Here is a 24,740-nt window from a genome sequence, read left to right on the forward strand (position 1 = left end):
TCTCCCCACTCTAATCCATCTTCCACACAGCTGCCAAAGTGATTTTCCTATGAACAATGTCCAGTCATTTTTCAGTTGCGTCTGACTCTGTGACCCCATTTGGAGTTTCCTTGGCAGATATTCTGAAGTAGCTTGCCATTTCCTTCTTCAGCCTATTTTATAGATGAGGAAACTGAGGCAAAGAGGATTCAGCAACTTTCCCAGGGTCACACAGCTAGTATCTGAATCTGGATTAGAACTCAGGTCTTCCTGACTCTCGGCTAGCTAGCTAACTGCCCTTTCCTAAGAAGAGGCTTCATTCACCATTTACCCCTCTATTCGACAAGCACAAATGATTCCCTGTTGCCTCTAGTATTAAATGTAAATTCTCTGGCAGTTAAAGTTCATCACAACCTAGTCCTTTCTTATTTTCCCATTTTTTTTATATGTCACTCTCCTCCCCACCCTCTATAATCCAGCCACATAAGCCTTACTTTCTGTTCCTCACACTCAATGCTCCATCTCCCATCTCCGTGACTTTGCCCCAGATGCCCTCCATCCTTGGAATTCTCTCCCGCCTCCCCTCTGCCTTTTAGAATCACCAGCGTCTTTCAAGACTGAGCTTCCCCTCTAGGGATGCCTGGTACACACTCTGTCTCTATCTTGTATCTTCTCCTCCTCTCCCCATTAAAATAGAAGCTACTATTTTTTCTTTTGCTTAATAACCCCAGGACTTAGCACAGTGCCTGGTGCACAGGAAGTACTTAATAAACAAATGGGTTGAATGGCTGATTGATAAATTCTAAAAGAGGAGCTGAGTGGAGACTGTTATAAACCAGTGTGAGGAATTGATCACACATCAGAAATTTCTTCACCAATTCTCAGCCTCTGTGTCACAGACTTTCTGGATGAGGCGGGTGCCTAATCTTTTGCAGGGCATCCCCGGGCCACGGGAGCACGGACCTTGAACTGATTTCTTTACACCTGGTAAGCCTGGAAAATGAGACTTAGAAGGTGGTATATGGGACGACGAAGGTGCTCAAAATTTTTATGAGAACCTTATTGATCTGAAAGCTTTTACTCTAGCTGTCTTGTTTAAAGACAATGAAACATTCATTAGAGCAAAGACTCTGATAAAGAAGACCCAAAAGTTGATGGCAAGTAGAAGAGAGATCAGAAGAAGATAGAGAAACTTACAATAACAACCAAAAAGTTACTATTTCAAATTTAAATTGTTCCTGGTTTTCTGGGTCATCTTTAATCTGGGTCTGATTCCCAGTGTTCTACGGCTCATCTGGAGCAAAGGGTTCATGCTGAACTCACCAGACCATAAACTGTTATTCCTAAAGAACAGGTCTGACCATGCCACTCCTTTGCTCAAGGAGCTCTCATAACCCCCTATTTCCTCTAGGATAAAATACAAACTGCTTTGAGATTTAAAGCCCTGCACAACCTGTCTCCACCCTACCTTTCCAGGCTTGCTACACATTGCTCTCCTTTAAGAAATCTAACTTCTAGAACATTTTATTTTTTTTTTGGAGGGGGAAAGGCAGGGCAATTGGGGTTAAGTAACTTGCCCAAGGTCACACAGCTAGTAAATGTGTCAAGTGTCTGAGGCCAGATTTGAACTCAGGGCCTCCTGACTCCAGGGCTGGTGCTCTATTCACTGTGCCACCTAGCTGCCCTATGGCTTCATTTTTGTATTCATGTCCCAAAGCCTGGTATATAACAGGAGCATAGTAAATTCCTGATGAATAATGCACACCCAAGGTCACACAGCTGGCGAGCAGACAGGCCAGAACTGGAACTATGGCCCTCAAATTCCAAATCCCCTGTCCTTGCCACCATGTTGCGAGTCAGGTAAGGTGGGCCATTAATTGCTCCCATTTTTCAGAGGAGGAAAACTGAGGCTTAGGCTGCTCAAGAGACTTTCCCTAGATCACACAATTAGCATATGACAAAAGCAGGGCTCAAACCTACATCCTCCACCTCCAGGTCTGGGCTCTTTGCTCCACACTGGACCGTCCCAGAAACACCTCAAGGGGAGACAGCCCCACAAATTCATGGGGATTTCCAATGCCATAGAGAGCAGGATAGATAAACTAATATGCCAAAAACCCATGTACAGGTAGGCATCATGATGGCAAGTTTGAAATCAAGATCAGTGATAAGATGAGGTTGTAGTTTTTGTTTTTTGTTTTTGTTAGATGGGGATGGCATGGCTGGCCTTCAGCAGAAGTCGAAGTCTGGGGTCACAGGTGGTTGCCCACAGGGAAATGGGGGGTGGGTGGGATATTGTATCTATTGGAATGCTGCTCTCCTGATTTTCTAGCTGGGGCATGGTGGGAGGAGTGGAGAGCTTTGTGGTACTGAGCAGGGAAAGGCTCAGACTGGAGGGGGCCCAGGAAAAGTGGGAAGTCGGGAGAAGCTTGAAAGCCCTGAGTGGGCCTGGGATGGGGGGCAGAAAAAGCTGTCCTGGACTCCCCTCTCCAGAGTGAATTAACAAGAGAAAACAGGGGTTTGAATCCAGCATGTGAAGGGACAGGCATCAACAGACGACTCCTTTTCCCCAGCACATAATAATAATGATAGCTAACATTTATATTGCACTTCCTATGTGCCAGGCACTGTGCTAAGTGTTTAATCATTATCTCATTTGATTCTCATAACAATTCTGGGAGGCAGGCACCATCATTACCCCCACTTTACAGATGAGGAAACCGTGGTAAAGGGAGGTTTAAGTAACTTTCCAGGATCACACAGTAAGTGTCTGAGGTTGGATTGGAAATCAGGGCTTCCTGTCCAAACTCCTTCCACTGTGCCATCTAGTTTCCCCAGCACAGTTGCACTACACTGGTGTGTGTGTATAAATAAACTGAATTTCTCTGGAGGACAAAATTAAGATGTGTACGGCATGGAGAAGTGAGGGAAGTTAGGAGCTATTGCTCCTTACTGGCGGGATAATGGAACAAAAGGAGCTCTCCTCCCTTCTCCACTTACAAATCAAAACAAAAAAGCTATTTTCCTTGTGGAGAATGGCCAATGGGTGTACCAGAGCTCAAGCAGACACCTATATGAGGGTATTCACCTTACAGAGTTTGCCAAAAGGAGACCAACAAATCCCTGTTATTTCGGATCAACTCTGAGTCACAGAAATAGCCATGTCTTTCCTTTGCACACAGTAGGCACTTAGGAAAGTTGGACTCGATTGCATTTGTCCTTGCACCGGGCAAAAACCAAGAACAGCTATAAACCAAGGGCTTTTATGTAAGCTGATCAGTAAACAAGGGAGATATTAGCCTACTTAAAAGTAAAGGCCTTCGGTAGCAGCATTTACCTTCAAACGATGAATGTGCTAATTATAAATGATTCATACGTATTTGTTTAAGCACTGAGGTTCCCTAAGATATATAGCCCTGCATCCATCCCTTTCCCTAGCCAGCAGTATTACTCTTAATATTTTGTACTGACTAAAGCTCATTTCTTTAAAAAAAGAAAAGTTTGATTACTCTGACTTTTCCTTAATTCAGACTGACCTTCCCCTGCCCAATTAGGATGAATTATCAGGGTCCTCCTCTGCCCAGAGAAGCTGGCAGCCTGCAATGGTGAATACAGATTCCACAGCAGAGCACTGAGGGCTGGGGAGGGAGCCAGGGTGTGGGGTAAATGCAAACAAGGTCAGTAAAGGGAGAAAGTAACAGGAGGACGGAAATTCTGAGGGAAGGGAGGGACAAACAAGAAGCACAGCAGAGAGAGAGGTGGAGGGAGGAAGACGGGCAGATAGGGCACTGAACCTGGGCGTCATGAAGACACAAGTTCAAATCCTGCCTCAGACACTTAGTTATGTGATCCTGGTCAAGTTGCTTGATCTCTCTCAGTCTCTGTTCCCTCATCTGTAAAATGGGGTTTAATAATAGCGTCAGCTTCACGGGGTCGTGTGGGGATCAGATGAGATATTTGTAAAATGCTCCTGCAAACAGTTTCTATGTAAATGCTAGCTATTAAGATAGTCAGGAAACTTCATATGTGTGCGTGTGCGTGCGTGCGTGCGTGCGTGCGTGCGTGCGTGTGTGTGTGTGTGTGTGTGTGTGTGTGTGTGTGTATGTCCCCTCAAAGGGAAACCTATCCCACCAAATCATTTGACTAGAGACTGGCTCGGTGGGTGAGAGAAGTTTCCTCGGAGAAATAGTCCTGAGTTTCCATTTAAAGGAGGGGAGGCATGTGGTAGAGAAGAGACATCTCTGTATCTGGCACATTGGGGCAACTCTAAAGGGTCATGGGGTCTGAAGCTGACTTATATCCTATTTTTGCTATCATCTATTCTGATGCCTTTGTTTTACAGAACTGTCAACATCAGAAGATTGTAACCACAGATTCTGGAGGGAAATGCCCATATGTCATATTTTTGGTTCCTTCTCAGTGTTTTCTTTGGGCAGCTAGGTGGTACCACAGCGCACAGAGTGCCAGGCCTGGAGTCAGGAAGGGTCATCTCTCTGAGTTCAAATCCTGCCTCAGACACTTAACTAGCTGTGTGACCCTAAGCAAGTCACTTCACCCTGTTTGCCTCAGCTTCCTCATCTGTAAAGTGAGCTGGAGAGGGAAATGGCAAACCATTCTAGTATCTTTGCAAGAAAACCTCAAATGGGGTCACAAAGAGTCGGACGTGACTGAAAAAACGAACAACAAGTTTCCTTTAATCCCTTGCATCTGTGGTATACTGCAAAACGTGCTGGACTTGGAGTCAGAAAATGTCAGTTCAAATCCTGGTTCTGCCACTTTCATGGCCCCCGATCTTGGAGTTAGAAAATTTAGGTACGAATCTCATTCTTAACCCCTCTTGGAAGCTCGACTGTACACAAGTCACTTAATGTCTCAGTCTAGTTTCTTCTGTTTCTGTTTGCCCTGCCTACCTTCCCATGCCGCAGTGAGGAGAGCCCTTTGAAATGTTATCTATTGTCATCTTAACTGCCTATTCAAGGGGCTAGAAGTGTGAAAAGTCCTGCTAAAAGAAGGCTGTCTGTAAAATATTGTTATTATCTCCTTAAGTGTGACATAGTGGAGAGAGAGCGGGTCTCATTCATAGTCACAAAGACTTGGGTTCAAACACTGCTTCTGACAGTGCTGTGCAACCCCAGGCAGGCCACTTAATCTCTCAGCCCAGGAAACTCTGTAAGACTCTGTAAGTGCCAACCTACATTGATGAAAGGAGTTTCTTATGTCACTGAAAACACAGGTCTGGTCCATAAAACAAACAAATTAAAAAACTAAAAACCCAAACCAGGAGCCTTTATGGGTCATTGCCACATCCCATCATTCTCTAAGTCCTAGGGATGGCTATTTAGAATGTGATCATTCAGCATGAGAAGACAGAGAAGGTGGAAGCAGAAGAAGATGGGGGAAATTCCCAGTCCCTTTGTTCTTCCCATCTACCTGTTACTTGCTACCATTTTCTGTTCTTTCCCATTTCCATCCACCTGGCTAGGTGAATTCATCCCAGAAGGTTTTGTTTGTCAGGTGCATGTGAAGAGTGAAAGGACCCTTGGAGGAGGAGGCTGCTGCTGCCTTTCCTATTTCACTCTTGAGCCCCAAGATGGGAAATACAACTCAAGGATGTTGTCTGCAAGGTGGTTTCCAGGTAAAAAGAGTTTGTACCTTTCACCACACCCCCTGACATTGACATAAGCCTGGGAACCCTCAGCCTTGCTCATCAAAGGGCTTAGGCAATCTGTCCATCTGCCTGTCTTCCTTCCTTCCTTCCTCTCTCCTTATTCCTTTCTTTCTCTCTTTCTTATTTCATTTTCCCCCTCCCTCCTTCTTTCTTCTTTTTTTCTTTCTTCTCTCATTCTCCTCCCTTCCTTCTTCCCTCTCTTTGTTTTTCTTTCATTCTCATCCCTTTCTCTTTCTTTCCCTTCCCCTTTCTTTTCTTTCAGACAGGAAAAAAGAAAAAGAAAAGTAAGGAAAAAAAGAAGAGCGATCTCTAGTATTAGCACTAAGCCTCTGGGAAGGGTCATCAGGACAGAAGGAAAACGAGAAATCCCAGAAAGGACAAGGAGAGAAATGTTCCCAGAAAGGTAACTTTAGAAAGGGGGAAGAGACCTGAAGGAGACTGGGCTGGCTGCCCCCCAGTACCCTCAGTCCCTACTTCCATGCTACCCCCTGGCCCTTTTCTCTTGCAGGATGGCAGCAGACCCCACCCAAGGTGAAGAGGGTGAGGTAACCAGAAAAGGCTTCAGGAAGGGGGCTGAGGTACTCAGATCTGGCTACCTTGGGAAACCGCTCTCTCGGTCACTCCTGCAACGAAGCTAGCTGTCAAGGACATGTGAAGGACAAATGAGCTGAGGGGGAAATACATTTCTATGCCCAGTATAGATGGCCAAGGCAATTTCCCTCTGGGCCAAATAACCTTTCTCACACACACACACACACACACACACACACACACACACACACACACACCCAGAAGCCCCAGAGCCTCTGCCCCACTGGCCCGTGCACTCCTCCCTTCTCCCCCCACCCCCCCAGTACTTTGAGCTTCCACATAAAGAGAGCTTCAGCATGTCTGTGTTTTAAGCTGTTTGGTGGGGTGGATCCCTCCCACATAAACACGCAGATTCATTTATTAAATGCCTCTCTGGCATTTTCTTTTTTACCTTCATCCTGCCTTGTTTAATACTGCATTTGACATTCTCATTTTATAAATGGCAACGGAAGCAGAATGGATAGGCTAAAATTAGCTTACAAGTGAGAAGGATGCTAGAAATAGGCTCCTGAATGAGGCAGCCTAGTTAATCCCTCACTGTCTCCTTCCTACTCTGCCCTACACACGGCCCCTCCCCCCCAAACCCTCTGGGGTCTTAATTCCCAAATGAAGCAGCTCAGCCTCTGGGGCCTGGGACCGATCCCCACCTCGACAGGGGGCACTTCCCTAGACAGTGACACTAACAACCCAAGCCCTGGCTGGTGCCCCTCTGTTCATTTTCTGCTTGGGGCTATATACTCCCTAAAACCTTGGGCTACAGTTACTGTGGGATGGCAGATCTAGGGACTTTAAGGGGCATCTAGAACAGCTCCTGTATTTTACAGATGAGGAAACTGAGGCCCAGAAAGGCCAAATGACTTACTCAAGGTCATACAGATGGTAAGGGGGTGGAGCCAAGATTCAAACCCAGATAGTCTGACTCCAGATCCAGAACTCTTTCAGCTCTGATAATAACAATATCGACAACAATAAAAATTATAATGACAGTAATAATAACTGGCTAGTGCTTTAAGGGTGGCAAAGCACTTTTTGTTTGTTACCTCACTTACGGTGAGCTAGGTATCATTATTATCCCCATTTTGCAGATGAGGAAACTGAGGTCGAGGGAGATTAAGTGACTTCTCTGCATGTCACAGCTAGTGTCTAAAGCAGGATAATTTTTTGGGGGGGATGGCAGTCGGAGTTAAGTGATTTGCCTAGGGTCACACAGCTATTAAATGTCTGAGGCTGTATTTGAACTCAGGTCCTCCTGACTCTGGTGATCTATCTAATGCACTACCTCGATGCCCCTAAAGAAGGATGCCAATAGAGGTTAAGTGAGTTGGCCAAGGTCACACAGGAGGAAAACAGAAAAGCCAGATCTTCAGACTCCAAAACAGGATTTGATAGCGTTAAAGCTGCTGCCTCAGGTATTCCTCCTTGTTCCCTTGTCCTCCCTGTTCCCACGGTCTCCTGAGAGATCTGATTTTTAAGTCCACGAGATACCAATATTGGGTTAATTCACACGTGGCAGGCCTTGGCTGTCACCCTACCCTACCTTTTGCCCTGTGGGAGAAGGGTGGGGAGTTTGGACAAGAAATACAAAGATGATGAAGCTAAGGAGTGTAACCCAAAGGCTCTCCCTAGGACAGGGACCAGGAGCTCCCTCCCAGGCTGCCATTCTTTTCAGCCTGGGGGTTGGGAGGAAGGCTGTGTGTCGGTGGGATTTCACACTTCAATTCTCCTCATCCAGGGAGCCAGCAGAGACTATGGTCCATGTCACAGATTCTACTGCCTCCTCCCTGTCAAGAGATCCACGCCACCTAGTCTCATGGAGGCATGTAGTCCCCATCTACTGGGGCGGCCTCTGGGGGCCAAGGACGTAATCCATGCTCTCCACTGATTCTATTGATTTAAATGGAGCTGGGCTTAACAGTTTTTTAGGAAGCACAAGCTATGCAGATACTCAGGTCCACAGCCCCCAATGTGTGTGTGGGGGGGAGGGGAGGGAGGTAAGGGAGAAGAGACTACGTGGCTACCTGAGACAGGAAGGCTGCTTTGACTAGCACCCACCCCATATGGTCTTGGTACTAGTGGAAAGGCTGGTGAATTTGGAATTAGGTGACTTGGATTCAAATCCTACTTCAGCCGCTTAACTAGCTATATGACCCTGGGCAAGGAAGGCCCTCAACCTCTCTCAGCCTTATCCTTTGGGAATAATAATAACACCTACTTCATAGGGCTGTTGTGAGGATCAGAGGAGTAAACATACATAAACCTCTTGGCAAAACTTATTAAAGAGTTATATAAATGCTAGGACACTGGGCAGCCAGGTGGCGTAGTGGATAGAGCACCAGGCCTGGAGTCAGGAGAACCTGAGTTCAAATCCAGCCTCAGATATTTACTAGCTGTGTGACCCTGGGCAAGTCATTTAACCCTGTTTGCCTCAGTTTCCTCATCTATAAAATGAGCTGGAGAAGGAAATGGCAAATCATTCTAGTATTTTTGCCAAGAAAACTCCAAATGTTGTCATGAAGAGGTAGATATGACTGAATAACAACAGTGGAGGAAAGAATACGTTCCAAGTATAGATTGACAGCGTCAATGAGATTGCATGTATGTATGTATGTATGTATGTATACTTGGAACTGGAAGGAACCTCAGAGGCTACTAGTCTAACTAACCCAACCTTCTCTCCCTTCAAACAGGATGAAACCAAAAGCTTAGAAATTAGCTGCTTGGTTGTCGTCCTTTGTTCTTGAAGAGGACCAAAATGACATCATCATGTTAGAGTCAAGGTACAGCGTGTCCGACTGTGGCCGATCAGACCAATAGGAGCTCAGAAGGCTCTACCACAGGTCGGGCACAGATAGTCTATAGGAAGATCTGGGGTAGATTCTCTAAATCTGCATATTGCACATTTCCTAGAGAGAAAGTGACTTGGCCAAGGCCACATGGGTATTTAGCATCAGAGGAATAGCCAAACATAGGTATTCTGACTCTTGTCCCAGCATTCTTTCATCTGTGCTCTGCTGTTCCCCCACAGAGCCTGTACAAAGGCTTTCTGTGGAGGCAGGAGATGGCATCCCCAGTGTGGAGGATGGAAGAAGCAAGCCAATTTGGCTGGAACCCCAAGCACATGCAACAGAGAAATAGGAAATAAATCTGGAAAGGCGTGCTAGATGCATGATAGATGCTGGACTGTAAAGGGTTTTAAATGCCAAGCTCAGAACTCTTATCTTTGAGACAACAGGGAGATGGAGTTGAAGATTCCAGAGCAGGGAAGGGACACGAGGAGACCTTTGCTTTAGGTCGATGTTGCACCTCCACTAACGCAGATAATTAAAAAGTCCCCTGGTGCATTTTTGCTTCTGCCAAAGAGATGTATTCCTAGGAAAAACAGTGTGTACATAAAATCTTTGTAAATTAAATCATCATAATCGAGGGCTTGCTCTGTAGGGCTAAGTCCTTTTGCAAAATAAATAACCAGGATTATAGTTTTAGAGATCTAGAAAGGCTCTTAGAGGTCATTTAGTCCAAACCCTTCATTCCCCCCTGCAATTTGCTGATTTTATAAAACTGGGGCTCACAGATGTAAAGGGATTTGCCCAAGGTCAAACAGAGAGTCAGTGGAAGAGACAGGATGTGAACTCAGGTTCTGTGACTCAGAATCAGGCATTCTTTCCATCATAACATACTGCCTTCCCAATTATTCCTAATTAATGCAACTTTTTGTATAATTCCTCATTTTTTTGTATTTGTTTTGCTTACATCAAATTTAATGTGTTTGTGAGTGCATGCATATGTGTGCACGTGCATGCGTGCATGCGTGTGTGTGTGTGTGTGTGTAACTTGTCATGGGTAAACTGCAAATGGAGGCTCTCCCCTCTAAAAATAAATCTCACCCTTTACCCCTTTCAGGTGATTCTTTGAGTCCTGGCCAGAGGGGAACAGCTTTGATTTCCTGCTACAAATAATTGGGCCCCTAATGAAACTCCTATTCAGCTCTTTGCTAATTCCAGTCTCCCTTCTGCGTGACTGTCACTTAGGCTTCTGCTGCTTTGAGGCTGCTATCTGGCCCCTAATCAAGCAAGTACCCCCACTGCTGAGGTTACGCTTCAATTGGGGGGAAGCCGTGTGTGGCACTATTACCCGGCATCCGCCTACTTCGGGGCTCCAGACAAGAGGGAGGTTTCTTTCCAAATGATTATAAAATGGCTCTACTGACTTACATAAGTGACATTCACATCTGACCGTGATGGAAAGGGTAGGTTTTTTCCTGCTAAAGAACCCAGAGGAACAAGGCTGGAATCCTGCTTCTGTTTCTTCTTTCCTAGGTGATCTTAGGCAAATTACTTCCCCTCTCTATGTCTTAGTTTCCTCCCCTATAAAAGGGGTTATTCTGGTCTGATTTAGTTTCATAAGATTGTGAGCTCCTTGAGGGCAGGGTCTTCTTTCACTTCTCTTTGTATTGGCAGAGTTTAGCACAATGTCTAGTAGTAAGTACTTAATAAATGTTAACTAACTTCCAAGGTGACTTCTAGCTCTAAGACAAAGGTGATGTGAAATTGTCATAGGTTTCTCTGGGTTCCATTTTTGGTTCTGCCATTAAAGTATTTGGTTTTTTTTTTCCCTTCCCAATTTATTAATTTATTTTCAGATTTCAACATTCATTTCTGTAAGTTTTAAATTTTCTACCCTTCCCCTCCCCAAGATGGTATGCAATCTGATATGGGCTCTACACATACCTTCTTATTAAACTCAATTTCACATTAGTCATGTTGCATAGAAGAACTGTAATGAACAGGAGAAACCATGAGAAAGAAAACAAAAGAGAAAATAGTCTGCTTTGTTCTGCATTCCGACTCCGCAGTTCTTTCTCTGGATGTGGATGGCATTTTCCATCATGAGTCCTTTGGAAAAATTTTAGGTCCTTGCATTGCTGAGAAGGGATAAGTCTATCAAAATCGGAACACTGTGGCTGTAACTATGTACAATGTTCTCCTGGTTCTGCTCACTTCACTCAGTATCAGTTCATATAAGTTAAAGTATTTGTTTTACAGTTCTTGGCATCATTTTCTCCACTCCTCACCTCTGCCTCTGTGACTTTCATTAAGGACAATCAGTGAGGAAAAGGCAGGAAGTGCTCAGAAATCTGTAGCTCTCAGTGTCAAACAGAGAAAAGCTGTTCTGGAGACAGCTCCTGGGTTCTAGTCCTAAGAGGCAGAGGTAAAGAGGAGAGAATGCATTCCAGGTACAGGTCGACAGTTTTGGTCACTTCCTGGTACATGATCTAATTTTTCCTCTTTTGAGGTGAATGAAATTTATTTTATTTTGCCAAGTATCAAGGGCCTATGACATTCAAAGAACGGTGCTGGTCATCAGCGGGCACACAAGGACTGATCTTACATTCTACTGGAGAAAACCGCATGGGGACAGACACAATATTGGGTTGCCACTCTGAAGACAATAATCCTAAAATGTCTCATGGCCCTACCCTTAGGAAACTAAACAAAACTTACAAGGCTAGTTTTTTTGTTCATTCATTTACTGCCTATCACATACAATTTAGTCAAGTTGTATTTCTTAAGCCTTTACCACGTGCCAGGCACTGAGCTGGTGTTTAGCACTAAGTGCTAGAGATATAAAGAAAGGCAAAACCCAGCTCCTGCCCTCAAAGACCTCACACTCTAATGGGGTGGGGGTGAAAGACAACAAGTAAACCATTCCGTAAAAACAAAGTATATTCAGGATAAATTGAGAACAGTCTCAGAGGGAAGGCACTAAGCCGAAGGACTGGGAAAGGCTTCTTGCAGAAGATGGGACTGTAGCTGAGGTTTGAAGGAAGCTGAGGGAGATCAGGAGGTAGAAATGAGGAGGGAAAATGTTCCAGGCATGAGGGGACAGCCAGCAAAAGCATTTCAAACTGGGAAATGGGTTGTCACATAAGAGGAAAAACAATGGAGGTGAAGGTCACCGGAACACAGAGTACGTGGAGAGGGGTAAAGCAAGGTACTGGATTATGGCATTCTAGGGCCCAGACAGCAGGGTACATTAGAGAAAAGGGCTCTGGACTTGGAGTTAGAACACCAGGCTCAAGTCTTGGCTCTGATACTTACTGCCTGTATGTACTCGGGTAAGTCAACCTCTCTGGGCCTCAGTTTCTCATCTGTGCTGTGAGGGCGTTGGCTTAGATGGCCTCTAAGGTTTCTTCCATGTCTAAAATCCATGATCCTATAATCTTCCCTTTCCAGCCTTATCTTCTACTGCCAGCCCCCATCCCCTTTCAAATTCCTCGGTGCTCCAGCCACACTGGACCATCCCTTATTTCCCATTCTTGTCCTGCCCTCTACCATCAACATGATGGGTCAATGTGATGAAATGCAACGAGCTCTATATATAGAGCCGGGAGATGTGTGGTTCAATCACGGCTCTATTAGATGCAGGGCACGTCATTTCATCTCTATTTCCTCATATATAAAATGAATGGGTTGAGCCGGGTGTCTCATAAGGGATTGCTCCAAAGTTCTCTCTCGAGTGATATCTTCCGAGGCATCTCTTTTGGTCGTGCTTTGTCCCCATGCTTAGAACAGCCTCCACCTGACCTCTGGCCATGAAGCTTCTCCCTTCCTCCAAGGCCCAGCTCCATGAGGCTTTTCTTAACACCCACCAACCAACAGTGATCTCTCCAACCTCAAAGGCCTCGTGGAGCTTTGCCTGGTGCTCTTCTTAACTGCAAGGCATAGCACAGTGCCCTGTATACAGCAGGACTTATTAAATGCTTTTTCCACTCATCAAATCAATCATCTATTGAGTGTCTATTATGACCAAGGCACTGTCCTGGGCGGGGGGAGGGGAGAGCAATGCAAAGCAGGCTCCATGATCCAAGCCCTCCTGAAATTTATAATCTAGCAGAGGGATATAAAGAAGTGAACTGGAAAGGTCATAAAGATGAACTCCCTGCCTTTCCCTATACCAAAGCAAATGAGATTGCAAACTCCTTGAAGGAGGGATGATGCCTTCTTTCACTTCTGGAATCTCTTCTGACCCTTTTCTTTCCCTTGATTCACAGATGATCCTCAGGCAACAGGCTTTCAGTACATGTTGCTATTTATTACAGACAGATGACAACATCCCCTCCTTGAAAATTTCCCAGAAGGGAAGACCAGTATGAACTGAGGCAAAGTGAAGTACACAGATGAGGAAAACAATCTATACAGTAACAGTAATATTGTAAAGACAAACAACTGTGAAGGACTTAACTCTGATCAACACAACAGAACCAACCGCAATTCCAGAGGACTCATGATGGGACAGGCTACCCACCTTGAGATAGAGAACTGATAGACCCGGCACAGACTGAAGTGTGTGTGTGTATATACACATGTGTATATATGTACATACATACACATATGCATACACACACAGAGGGAGAGAGATCGTGGGCCAATGCAGGAATTTGTTTGCTTGACTATACATGTTTGTAAGAGAGGTTTTGGGGTTTTTGCTTTCTCAATTGGTGGGTGAGAGAGAGAGAGGAGGTAGGAGGAAGAGAATTGGGAACTGAAAATAAAATTGAATTTAAAAAAAAAGAAAATTTCCCAAGAGACTGGACAAACTCTCACATATCTGTTAAGTTTTTGCTTTTGGGGAACCCTTCTTTGTGCCTAACTTCGGTCATTCTCCTTCTGTTGTCTGGTTCTTCATACTTTGAGAACTGCTGTTCTGAGTCTATGGCTTTGTTTCCCACAGGGGGGGCCTGGGTTCATTTCCTCCTCCATGCTGGGTCTCTTAGATCTAAAAGAGAAGGGATTAACTGTGGCACTGAAGAAAAGAGAATCCTACACTATGGCACCCCAGTTGGACTATCCCAGGGGTGAGTGCCCCTGAGCAGAATGAACTCCCGCTTTTGGGGAAGGAGGTTAAATCTCTGAGGCTGAGGAAATGGCAGGGAAGCTCCTCTGGCTTCAGGTCTGCCCATGGAACGTGTAGGAGCTGAGATCTCCTACCATTTACTGTTGGATGGTTCACTTAACATTAAGCACCAGTCCTGATTAGGCAACCAATAATATAGCTGTTCTTGTAGAGAGCTCAACTCTCCAGCTCTGTGACTCAAAGCAATAGACAGTCAAGAAAGACATAGACTCAAACCCTGACCTTGACACTTATTGTGTGACCATGGGCAAAAGCAATGGGAAACTCCTCTGTCAAACGGGGACACAGAATTCCTAGAGTGTCTAGCTCACTTGTTCGGCAGCTCAGATGAGGTCGTGTATAAAAAGTACCGCGTCTACCTCAAAGCACTACATGTAAAAGCAAACAATTATTATTGCTGTACAACTTTGGTTCATACCATGTTACTGAGCCTCAGTATCTCCACTAGGGAAAATAAGGAGAAAAAATTCCCTGCCTTACCCACCTCTTACTGCAGAGACTAAATGAGGCAAGAGATTTAAGAACAAGTTTTAAAAGAGCCACACAAATGCAGGAGAAGTTTTGTCACTGGCTAACTGAATATCCCCACCGGACTTCCAGACAGCAGGGTGAGTTAGAAAGGGCACTGGATTGGGAGTTGGGAAGAGAAGGGAATAGGCCAGGTGCCAGGCATTTGTGCTAAGTGCTTACCGATATTCTCTCGGTTCATCCTCACAACAAAGATGAGGAAACCGAGGCAGACAGAAGTTAAGCCCAGGATCACACAGCTAACAAGTGTCTGAGGCTGGATTTGAACTCAGGTCGTCTTGACCCCAGACACGGGCGCTCCATCTACTGTGCCACTGGCTGCCTAGTGAATGTTTGAGTTTTGATGGCTCGGAGTGAATGTAAATAGCAATTGTTTCTGTTTTGGCCAGAAACTCTGAGGGTCTTCCCCTCCCTGTTAATTCTTTTGTGAAGGCAAAGTGGGCCATTTTTGGCCTCTGTTCTTACCTAGCCTTTCATTACTGAATAGGGTGTTGCCTCAGACAAACCAAAACCTGGGAAAGACCTTAGCTTAAAAAGACCAAGGCTCCCCACTGCATCCAGGGCCATCGCCATTGTCTTGACCTATGCCTTGCCGCTGGACTCTGATAATTCTGGAGGAGAAAGTCTGCTGACTCTGAACAGCCTGGCCTCACCTACATCCAAGACACTTTCAAGTCAAGACATCACTTTGTCCTGAGAACAAAGGACAAACAACAAGCTGCCTAGCAGAAGACCTGGGTTCTAATCTTGATTCTGCCTCTTTTCCTGTTTGAATATCAGGTTCCTCATCATTAGATTGTGAGTTCCTTAAGAAGAGGGATTGTTTCTGTCTTTCTTTGTATCCCTAGCATGTTAGCACAGTGCCTGGCCCATTCTGTTGTTATTCAGTTGCTCAGACTGACTGTTTGTGATCCCGTAGACCGCAGCATGCCAATACTGTCCATGGGGTTTTTCATGGAAAGGATACTGGAGTGATCTGCCATTTCCTTCTCTGGTTCATTTTACAGATGGGGAAACTGAGGCAAGCAGGCTTAAGTGACTTGTCCAAGGTCACACAGCTAGTAAGTGTCCAAGGACAGATTTGAACTCAGGTCTTTCTGACACCAGGCCCAGCATTCTAGCTTAATAAAGGTTTACTGACTAACTATAGCCTAAGTGGCTAAAACGAATCGGTAGATTAGACAACCTCTAAGTGCATTTGTAGCTCTGAATCTACAACTCTGTGTTCAATGTAAACTCCTGGACTATAGGGGTCTACCCCACCAGTCCTCTGTCAGCCATCATTCATTCTCCTGATGCTTAACCCATATTTGCCAGGGACAACTTGAAGCCTGCAAAGAGTGTGCTTCTTTCCTAGATAAACTAGGGCATCTGTATTGGAGACCAGGCTGATTTCATCTCTCAGCCTCTCTAATGGGGTTTTAAACATCACCAGACAGAAAGACAACCTGCTGAAAGAGGAAAGTGTGAACCTATCTGTCCCTTCACCCTGGAAGGTAATGGATTTTTTTCCTTTGGGGGTTGGTTGGGGGAGAAGATGGAGGAGAAGAGAGTCAGAGAGAGGGAGTGGAAATCCTATTAGCAAAGACGTAAGCGCTCATCTATCTCCCCGGTACCACCTTAACGTCCAGGCTGACATGCCCAACATATAGTATGCAAAGAAAACTGTATTTTCATTTTAGATGCATATTATGGCAAGGAACAATATGCACAATATTATTTTAGTGCCCTGGGAAAAAATTAGCAAGTCAAATGTTGAATCAGGCCTGTAGCATATGCTAAGAAGATTGCTTTGATCTTATCCACACTAAAAGCTCTATTATTGGATTTAAAGTCGGTGAACACATATCAGACCAATATACAATGCATATCTGAATACATGTTTCAGAAGCAAGGAATGTTTTGACAAAAGGAAGGGGAATATTTTAACTGAAAATATCAAAGTTACTGCTGAGATTGAAACACACATATTTCTCTCCCTCCTCTCTCTTGGCTGGGAGTTGTGTAAGCCAACCGAGCTGTGATGGCTTGGAGGGATTTGCTGACAGTTTGGGAAACACTGGCTGAGTCGCCAGTTTGGGCCCGGCAAGGGGTTTTCTTCTCTCTTCCGCTCCCCCAAATTTGGAGAGAGAAAGGAGAACAGACAGACAGATCTGGGAGCTGTGGAATCTGGGATGTGTCATGAAGCCCCCTAGTGGTCACTGTCCTGGGAAGTCGGATTATCCTTTCTCTGTGTCTGGACTCAGCTTCCTTGCAGAACTCCAACCTCCCCTTAGACCTTGTCTGTACTCTACCCTCCCACTCAGCCTCTCCTCAGATCTTCCCTCACTTCTATCCCCCTCCAAACTTAACCTCCCCTTAGATTTCCCCTCTACTCAAACCCCCTCAAACTCAACCTCTTCTCAGATCTTCCTTCTATTCCCCCCAGACTCAAACCTCCCTTCATATCTTCCCTTAGGAGAAAATCTGCAGGGACAAGGAGAGGACCATGAGAGGGAACATGGCATTATTTAACTTTTTAGAGGTGGGGAGAAAGGAGGGAACATCCTTTTAATTATCCAGTACCATCTCAAGGAAAGAAATCACCTTGGTTGGTGTACCTGCTGCAGGTTTTAAAAAGTCTCCACTTTTGAGAGAAACTACAGATTTGGGGCCCTAAGCCCATCAGCTCCAATTCCCAGGAATCTCCAATTCCAGATTCCACAGGTCCAAGACCCTTCCGTTTGTTCTCTTTTCTCTCTCCAAATTTGGGGGAGTGGAAGAGAGAAGAAAAGCCCTTGCCTTTTCAGCCCTGTTCTCTTTCTTTCTTTCTCCATAGGATAAGCAGAGCAGGTACCAAAGCAAGAATGCATGTGTGTGTCTGTGTGTGTGTGTCTGTGTGTGTGTGTGTGTGTGTGTGTCTGTGCCAGCTTTCTCTCCACCAACTTACCATCTTATTATTGATCTCGTGGAAATGTATTTCACAGACTTTCTCCACAACATCTTCATTCTCAAAAGTGACGAAGCCAAACCCTAAGAAGACAAAGAGGGGGAAAAGGGACAGAAGGAGAGGTGAGTAAGCTTGGCTGTTGAGGGTCTTTGTTGTTTGACAATGTTTACATCTCTGGCTGTGCCACTGAAATGTTTGTAAACCCAATCTCCCAGATGTGGGATGGGGTGTGCTACCTTAGGTAACAAGAAGGAGCCTTCAGGGGAGTTTCACCAGCCTGGGAGAAAAGGCTGCCTAATTTGTAACCTGGAACCTTCCAGAAAAAAAAAAAAGTTAATGATTTCTCCAACATGTGGCCTGGCAATCCGTGGTTTACATTTGGCCTGAAGCAAACAAGAAATTTACTTGTCTGTTATTTATAAGGGTCAGAACCCAGCGGCTTCTCACACAGAGCCAGGCGGGCCGGATAATGAGAGCTTCGTGGATCACCGCGGGTCCACACTTGTCCTTTCGGTCTGTTCAAACGGCCAGCCCTTGGGGTCAGCCCAGAAATGGAGGGGGTTATTTGTCCCTTTCTTCCTGAATGACTTCCTCTAATGCCTCATCAGGACATCCTGAGGCCTCTAAGAAACTATTAAAGTTTAAGGCCTCTGTTCTGAGCAGGCATCCTTTTCCCACTGTGGCTTCAAAAGCACGGCAGATTTGGGGCAGTTTAAGGCTGTTTGATGCCTGCTGTCTGCCCGTCAGCTATCCACTGTATTTGCTCGGCTGGAGATGAGCTCTGTGAGACAAACCCCAGCTGAAGAATTTTGGCAGTTAACCACCAATCTGCATACCAATTTCTCTTCCCCACATCTTCCTCTACCCACCTCCACCGTCCTCTCCCTTCACAACCCCCACCCCCACCCCCCACTGCCCAACCATCCCTGGCACAACAGGTTCCCACATCTGTCATATAGTTCCACAGAAAAATCATTTTATATAAGAGAAGCTGCCTCAGCTTCATTCTCAAGATCTGTCGTTGGAAGGGACCTGAGAGCTCTACCTCCTCTAATCCGCTTCTTTTTATAGATGAGAAAACTGAGGCCCAGAGACGTTATGTGATTTTGTCCAAGGTCATACAGGTAGGACTAGACCCTGAGTTCGAATCCCAGCCTTGGACACTTACTAGCTGTGACCCTGGACAAATCCCTTTACCCTTCTCAGCCTCAGGTATCTCGTCTGTAAAGTGGGGACAATAATAGCACCCACCTCCCGGGGCTGCTGTAAGGAATAAATGAGCATCTGTAAAGCGCTCTGCAAACTTTAAAGTGCCTTATAAATCTTGTCCTCTTTGTATTCTACACAAGGCCTTTCCTAACACCAAAAGGTATGTGTGGCAGGGAGGGAGATGGGTGGTATGGTGAACAGAGACTGAGGAAGGACACCCAAGTCCTGTCCTCTTCCCAACACTGACACCAGGTAGCTGCATGGCCTTGATCAAGACATGGGACCAGAGGACTTAAAGCTACAAGAGGACCTAAGATATCCTCTGATCCAATTGCTTAATTTTGTAAGTAAGGAAACCTGAGACCCAGGGAAGTGAGTTCCTGGAAAATTTGCCCAAGGCCACACAAGGAGTAAACAGCACAATGGGGATTGGAACCCAGTTCTTCTCAGCCCAAATCCAATTCTCTTTCCCCTATAACTCTCTCTGGACTCAACTCAATGAACATTAATTAACTATCTACTCTGTTCGAGGCAATATGCTAGGCACCGAGGGAGACGAGACAACAAGCAAACACTGCCTAGCTTCAGGAGCTCATGCATATGCTATTAGGTCTCAAGCTGGTTTCCAGTATTCAGCTGCAGTCCAAAGAAGGGTCACTGGTAATCTCTGGAAAGATATTTAGACATCCTCAGATCAGTGGAGATTGGGATACAACACTGGGACACAACAAGGTTAAGGAGGCAGGGGTTTTTTGGGTGTGTTTTTTTGGGGGGGGTCTTGTTAAATCATTGTCACATGTGACTTGTATTGTTTCTTAAAAATAGACATTTCCCATTTAACTTCCTTTTAAGCATCAGTCTCAATGTCTCATTAATTTTCCCTTTAAGGTCAGGGAAGGAAGGAAGGAGGGAAGGAGGGAGGAAGGAAGGGAGGAAGGAAAGAAAGAAGGAAAGAAATAAGCATTTATTAAGTACCTACTATATGCCAGGCACTGTGCCAAGCACTTTACAAATATTATCTCACTTGATTGTCACAACGACCCTGGGAGGTAGGTGCTATTATCACCCCCATTTTACAGTTAAGGAAACCGAGGCAGGCAGAGGTTAAGTGACTTGGCCAGGGTCACACAGCTGGTACATTTCCAAGGCTGGATTTGAACTTAGGTCTCCCTGACTCCAGGACCAGCTCTCTGTCTGCTTTCCCACTGACCTGCCAAAGGTTGTGAACCACCAGGCAGGCAATTTTCTCTTACAGCCCCTTCAGATCAAATGTTCCATGCTTCTACCAGCTTCTTTGGAAGCTGAAAACCCAGCCCCAGTCTTTCTGTTGAACTACAGTCAGGTGACTCCAGTTGCCTCAAGGACACCTGGAATCAGATATCCCATAAGCATCCACGTTTCGCCACATCCGAAAGAGAACATTATATTTCCCCCCAATCTCTTTCTGGCCCCCCCTTCCAAACTTTCCTGTTACTGTCACGGGCACCACCAAACCTCTGAATCACCCAAGTCCCAAACTCAGTCATCTCAGACTCCCCACTAAAGGACCAGGGTCTCCCACTGCATCCTGGGCCATATCCAGTCATCCTAGTATCTGGCCACTGGACCCAGATGGCTCTGGAGGAGACAGTGAGGCTGGTGACCTTGCACAGCCCTCCCTCACTCAAATCAAGTCAACTGCAAGTCATGTCATCATTTCCCTGATGTCATGGTCCTCTTCCAGGACAAAGGACAAACACAACAACTCTCACTTACCACACATATCCAATCTATTGTCAAATCTTTTTTCCTCCATAGGCAATCAGGGTTAAGTGACTTGCCCAAGGTCACACAGCTAGTAAGTGTCAGGCCACATTTGAACTCGGGTCCTCCTGACTCCAGGGCCAGAGCTCTATCCACCGTGTCACCTAGCTGCCCCCAAACTTTTTCAATTCTACACCACATTCCTTGTACTCATCTCTTTCTCTCTACTCACATATCCAGAACTCTAGTCCAGACCCTCTTGCCTCGACTAGTGTAATAGCTTCCTAACTGATCTCCTGGCCTCAAGTCTCTTCCTATCCTAACCCCATCCTCCACTGAGATGCCGAGGTCATTTTCCTAAAGAGAAGATATAACTATATCAACGACCCTGATTAATGAGCTTCCATGACTCTCCATCGCCTCCAGGATCAAATATCCACTCTATCACCTGGCCCCTAACTACCTTTCTAGACTTTCCCCTCCCCCACGTACTCTATGACCCAGGGATGCTGGCCAATGTGGACTCCCCTGAACATGCCACTCCATCTCGTGCCTTTTGTTGCCTCTCAACTGGCTGTCCCCCATGTCTGGAAGGGTCTGCCCCATCATCCCTGCAATTTCTTTGGCTTCAAGACTTGGTTCAAAGTCCACCTTCTTCAGAAGACCTTTCCCAGGCCCCTCCTCCCCTCCCCAGCTGCTAATGCCCTCCATTTCAGATCAGCTTCATGTACTCTGCACAGATCTTGTAGGTGCCTAGTTATTGCCATGCTGCCCCCGCCGTTAGAACCGAAGCTCCCTGAGGGCAGAGACCACTCTTTGTCTTTCTTGTATTCCCAGCGCTTAGCACAATGCTTGGCACGCAGTAAATACTTAATGAATACTTGTTGGCTTACCGACTGATTGAATGTCTGTTTCTTGGTGATTAAGCCTGCCTATTCCAGGAGTCAACCTGGGATAAGAAAACTGGCAGCAAAGTGAGTTGGCACGTTTTTCCTAAACTCACCTGGTACAAGTTATAAAGTAGGCTGCCCTTGGGGCTTAAAGCCATGATCAGGATGGAATATATATCTTGTTTCAAACGGGGCCTAGCAAATGAACACTAGTTCATCGGGTTCAAACAGGTACCACAATGGGTGGCCAAGGAAAAACTTTTCCTCAGGACTGATTTCTTTCCCTCCCCACTTCTTTCCTTATTCCCTTTTTCCTCCTGTCAATTCTCAATACTATCCATGACTGAGTAGAAGTGGAAGCCTTTCAGAGGTGGGAACCTGCTGCTTTGAGGCCACATGTGGCCTTCTAGGTCCTTGGGTGCATCCTTTTGGCTGAGTCCAAATTTTACGTAACACATCCTTTTATTAACGGGATTTGTTCTGTGAAGTTTGAATTTGGTCAAAGGGCTGCACTTGAGGTCCTAGGGGGCCACCGGTGGCTTTGAGGCCACAGGTTCCCCACCCCTGCTCTAGGTAATCCTAAAAACTCCTTGTTATTTGGCTTGCCTGCTATGATTTTCTGTTGTTTCCCAGCACCATCAACCCCTCCCTGAGAAAAACTTTTATTTTTTTTTAACAATGTTCTGTGGAACCTCGTAAAAACCTTTCCTGAATATTTATTAAATAATAGCCTATCTAGAATCATTCAATCCTAGCACTGGAAGAGAATTTTGAAGTTATTTAATCCAATGTCCTATCAAAATAGGGATTCTTCCCACAACATCCCGAAGAGACAGGCATCCAGTTTGGACTTCAATCCTTTTTAGTGGCAGCAAGCTCAGTTGTTCACAAGACTGACTATTTCAGCTGCTTTGGACAACACATTGGGTAACGGGGGTTAGAGAATACACTCCTGTGTCATCACAGAAGACGCCAGGCTGTGATCTAAAATGTCTACATTATTTGGCATGCAATTATTTGTGAAATCATAGAGCTTTTGAGTTGGAAGGGACCTCGGGCATCAACCTTCTACATAAATGTGGGAATCATCTGTGTTGCCAGAGCCGTAGTTTGGATTTTTTTTTAACCTGGGACAAATGCCCCAAACGGCACCAGGAATGCATGACGTGAAGCATGCTTGTTCTCGGGTAAATAGTAGGCCTGAAGCCTGGGTAGACAGACACAAGGTTGCTGTTGGGGAAGTCACCACTTGGGTTGCTGGGGATTGGGGAACTGGAACTTAACCCATTCTGCCATCTGGGAGTTTCTTCCTTTAACTGTCTGCAAACTAGGTACCGGACTCTGGTATTTCTATAAAGAGAGCAACTTGGTACCCTCCAAATTTAGTGGTCTGGGCCAAAACCCCGAGTTAGGAATCTGTTGTATCCCAAACAAGTGGCCGTTTATTGGCCCAGCCAGGTGATGCGATGGGTGTAGTACTGGATTTGGAGTTTGGATGACCAAAGTTCAAATCCTGCCTTGGACACCTCCTAGATGTGTGACTGTGGAGGAGTCACTTAACCTATCTCAGGCTCAGTTTCCTCATCTATAAACTGGGAACGACAATAGATCTTATATCATTGGGTTAATACACCAGTCAGTTTAGTTGACAGTTCTATCCTGGCAAGGCCAAGGTCACAGGCTTGACCTTCACACCCAGGGCAAGCCTTTCCCCATACATAGCCTTCATCCTGTAACCAGGCCAGCTGACTTTATGTACCCTACGTGCTGAGATTCAACAGGAGGCCTGGGTGAAAGTACGAATGGTTCAGCATAACTCATCCCAACTACTGCAAAACAGCACATGTGGTATGTCGTGTGGCGAGTCACAGGCTTGTCATCCTCCTAGCCGACGGTCAGAATATTTTAAAGGTGACACTGTACTTGTCCCTGTGGTTGCTAGCAGCACATCTCTCTAGCAGGGAGACGAGAGCCCTGCCCTGCCCCACAGACCATCCACAGTTGTTGTCTAAATCACTAATTGTCTCAATGCCGGGCATCATTGCTGTTAGAAACTTGTTAGTGAACACACGGATGGAGAATTCTCCTGCCCTCATTTTCGAGACAGAGCCACCAGTTCTGAGATAAGGAGAAGCATGGATGAGAGATCAGAATTGAAATGCAGACGGTTGCCTGAGGGTGGGAGGGAAGGGGTCTAGGATGGAAGTGGGGGGTGGGGGTGGAGAAGGAGAGGCTGGTTTCACCAAATCGTTTCAAATTCCAAATCTGATGCTCTCCTGACTGGTCCCTTCCCTAACCCCGTGGGACTGAGAATGCAAGTATCACAAAAATGCTTTTTCTTGATTAAGGGAGATAGCTTGGGTTTCAAGCCCATGTACCCAGGATGCATAACAATTCAAGAATGTCGAGCCTCATTTACAGGATTTTAAAGATCTACATCATTCCAACATGTCTGTCTGTTTGGCCTGGGTACAGAAAACAAACTTGATTATGTTTAAAATATTTATTTATTCCACTTGGGGGAAAGCAAAGAAGCGATGAAACACTTAATTATCAATAAGTGTTATTCCTTAACTGGTAATCATTTTCTCTCACGGCTGCATTATCATTTACAATGAATTAGTTGTTTGGTGGTTAACAACCCCCCTCCCCAAAATGAAACAAAATGTAGGGTGGATAAAGAAAAGCATAAATTAGGGTAAAGGGAGCAGCCGGTGGAGAGATCTCCCAATGAGCTGTGTAGGATAAGAAGACAGTGGGAGAAGAGGAGAAAGTCAAGGAGAAGAGAAACCCCAGAAATGGCTCGAAGGGTGCTTTGGAAAGAATAGGATTGTTAGAATTCTCATGTCCCTGGAGCTTTCGGGGATACCAAACCCCTGCTTCCCAATCTTTCTGCTGGGGGTGGGGGGCGGGGTAATAAAAATAGCTTGCCTTTCCATAGCATGTTATCTCATTTGATTCGCGCAAGGATTCAATGAAGTGCTCTCCCTGCCGAATTGCCTCTCATTTAACTGCTTTGTATTTATTTTCTTTGCATTCATAAGAAGCAGAGTAGATAGAGAGCCAGCCAGGAAGACCTGGGTTCAAGTTTTGCCTCTGACACATATGGGCTATGTGACCTTGGGCAAGTCACTTAAACTCTCTAGAGAAGGTAGTGGCCGGCAATAATAGAGGGAGCTTCCTCACCTGATTCTTATTCTGTTTATATTTATTTTGCACATACTTGTAGATGTATTCATTGTCTCCTCTCTTAGAATGTAAGCCCTTCGCAAGTCAGGATGGTCTCATT

The 24,740-nt window shown here is 45.5% G+C and overlaps 1 protein-coding gene across 6 annotated transcripts in view; it reads right to left on the reverse strand.

Moving 5' to 3' along the window:
• MSI2 (musashi RNA binding protein 2) overlaps positions 1-24,740 on the reverse strand; it is a 525,661-nt gene that overhangs the window by 87,749 nt on the left and 413,172 nt on the right. For all 6 annotated transcript variants that reach the window (XM_036754986.1, XM_036754987.1, XM_036754985.1 and 3 more), the window contains exon 8: positions 17,610-17,692. In XM_036754986.1, the coding sequence (XP_036610881.1) occupies positions 17,610-17,692 (83 nt within the window). The remainder of the gene's footprint in view (positions 1-17,609; positions 17,693-24,740) is intronic.

Source organism: Trichosurus vulpecula, chromosome 4, assembly GCF_011100635.1.
Source record: "Trichosurus vulpecula isolate mTriVul1 chromosome 4, mTriVul1.pri, whole genome shotgun sequence".
NCBI lineage: Eukaryota > Metazoa > Chordata > Mammalia > Diprotodontia > Phalangeridae > Trichosurus > Trichosurus vulpecula.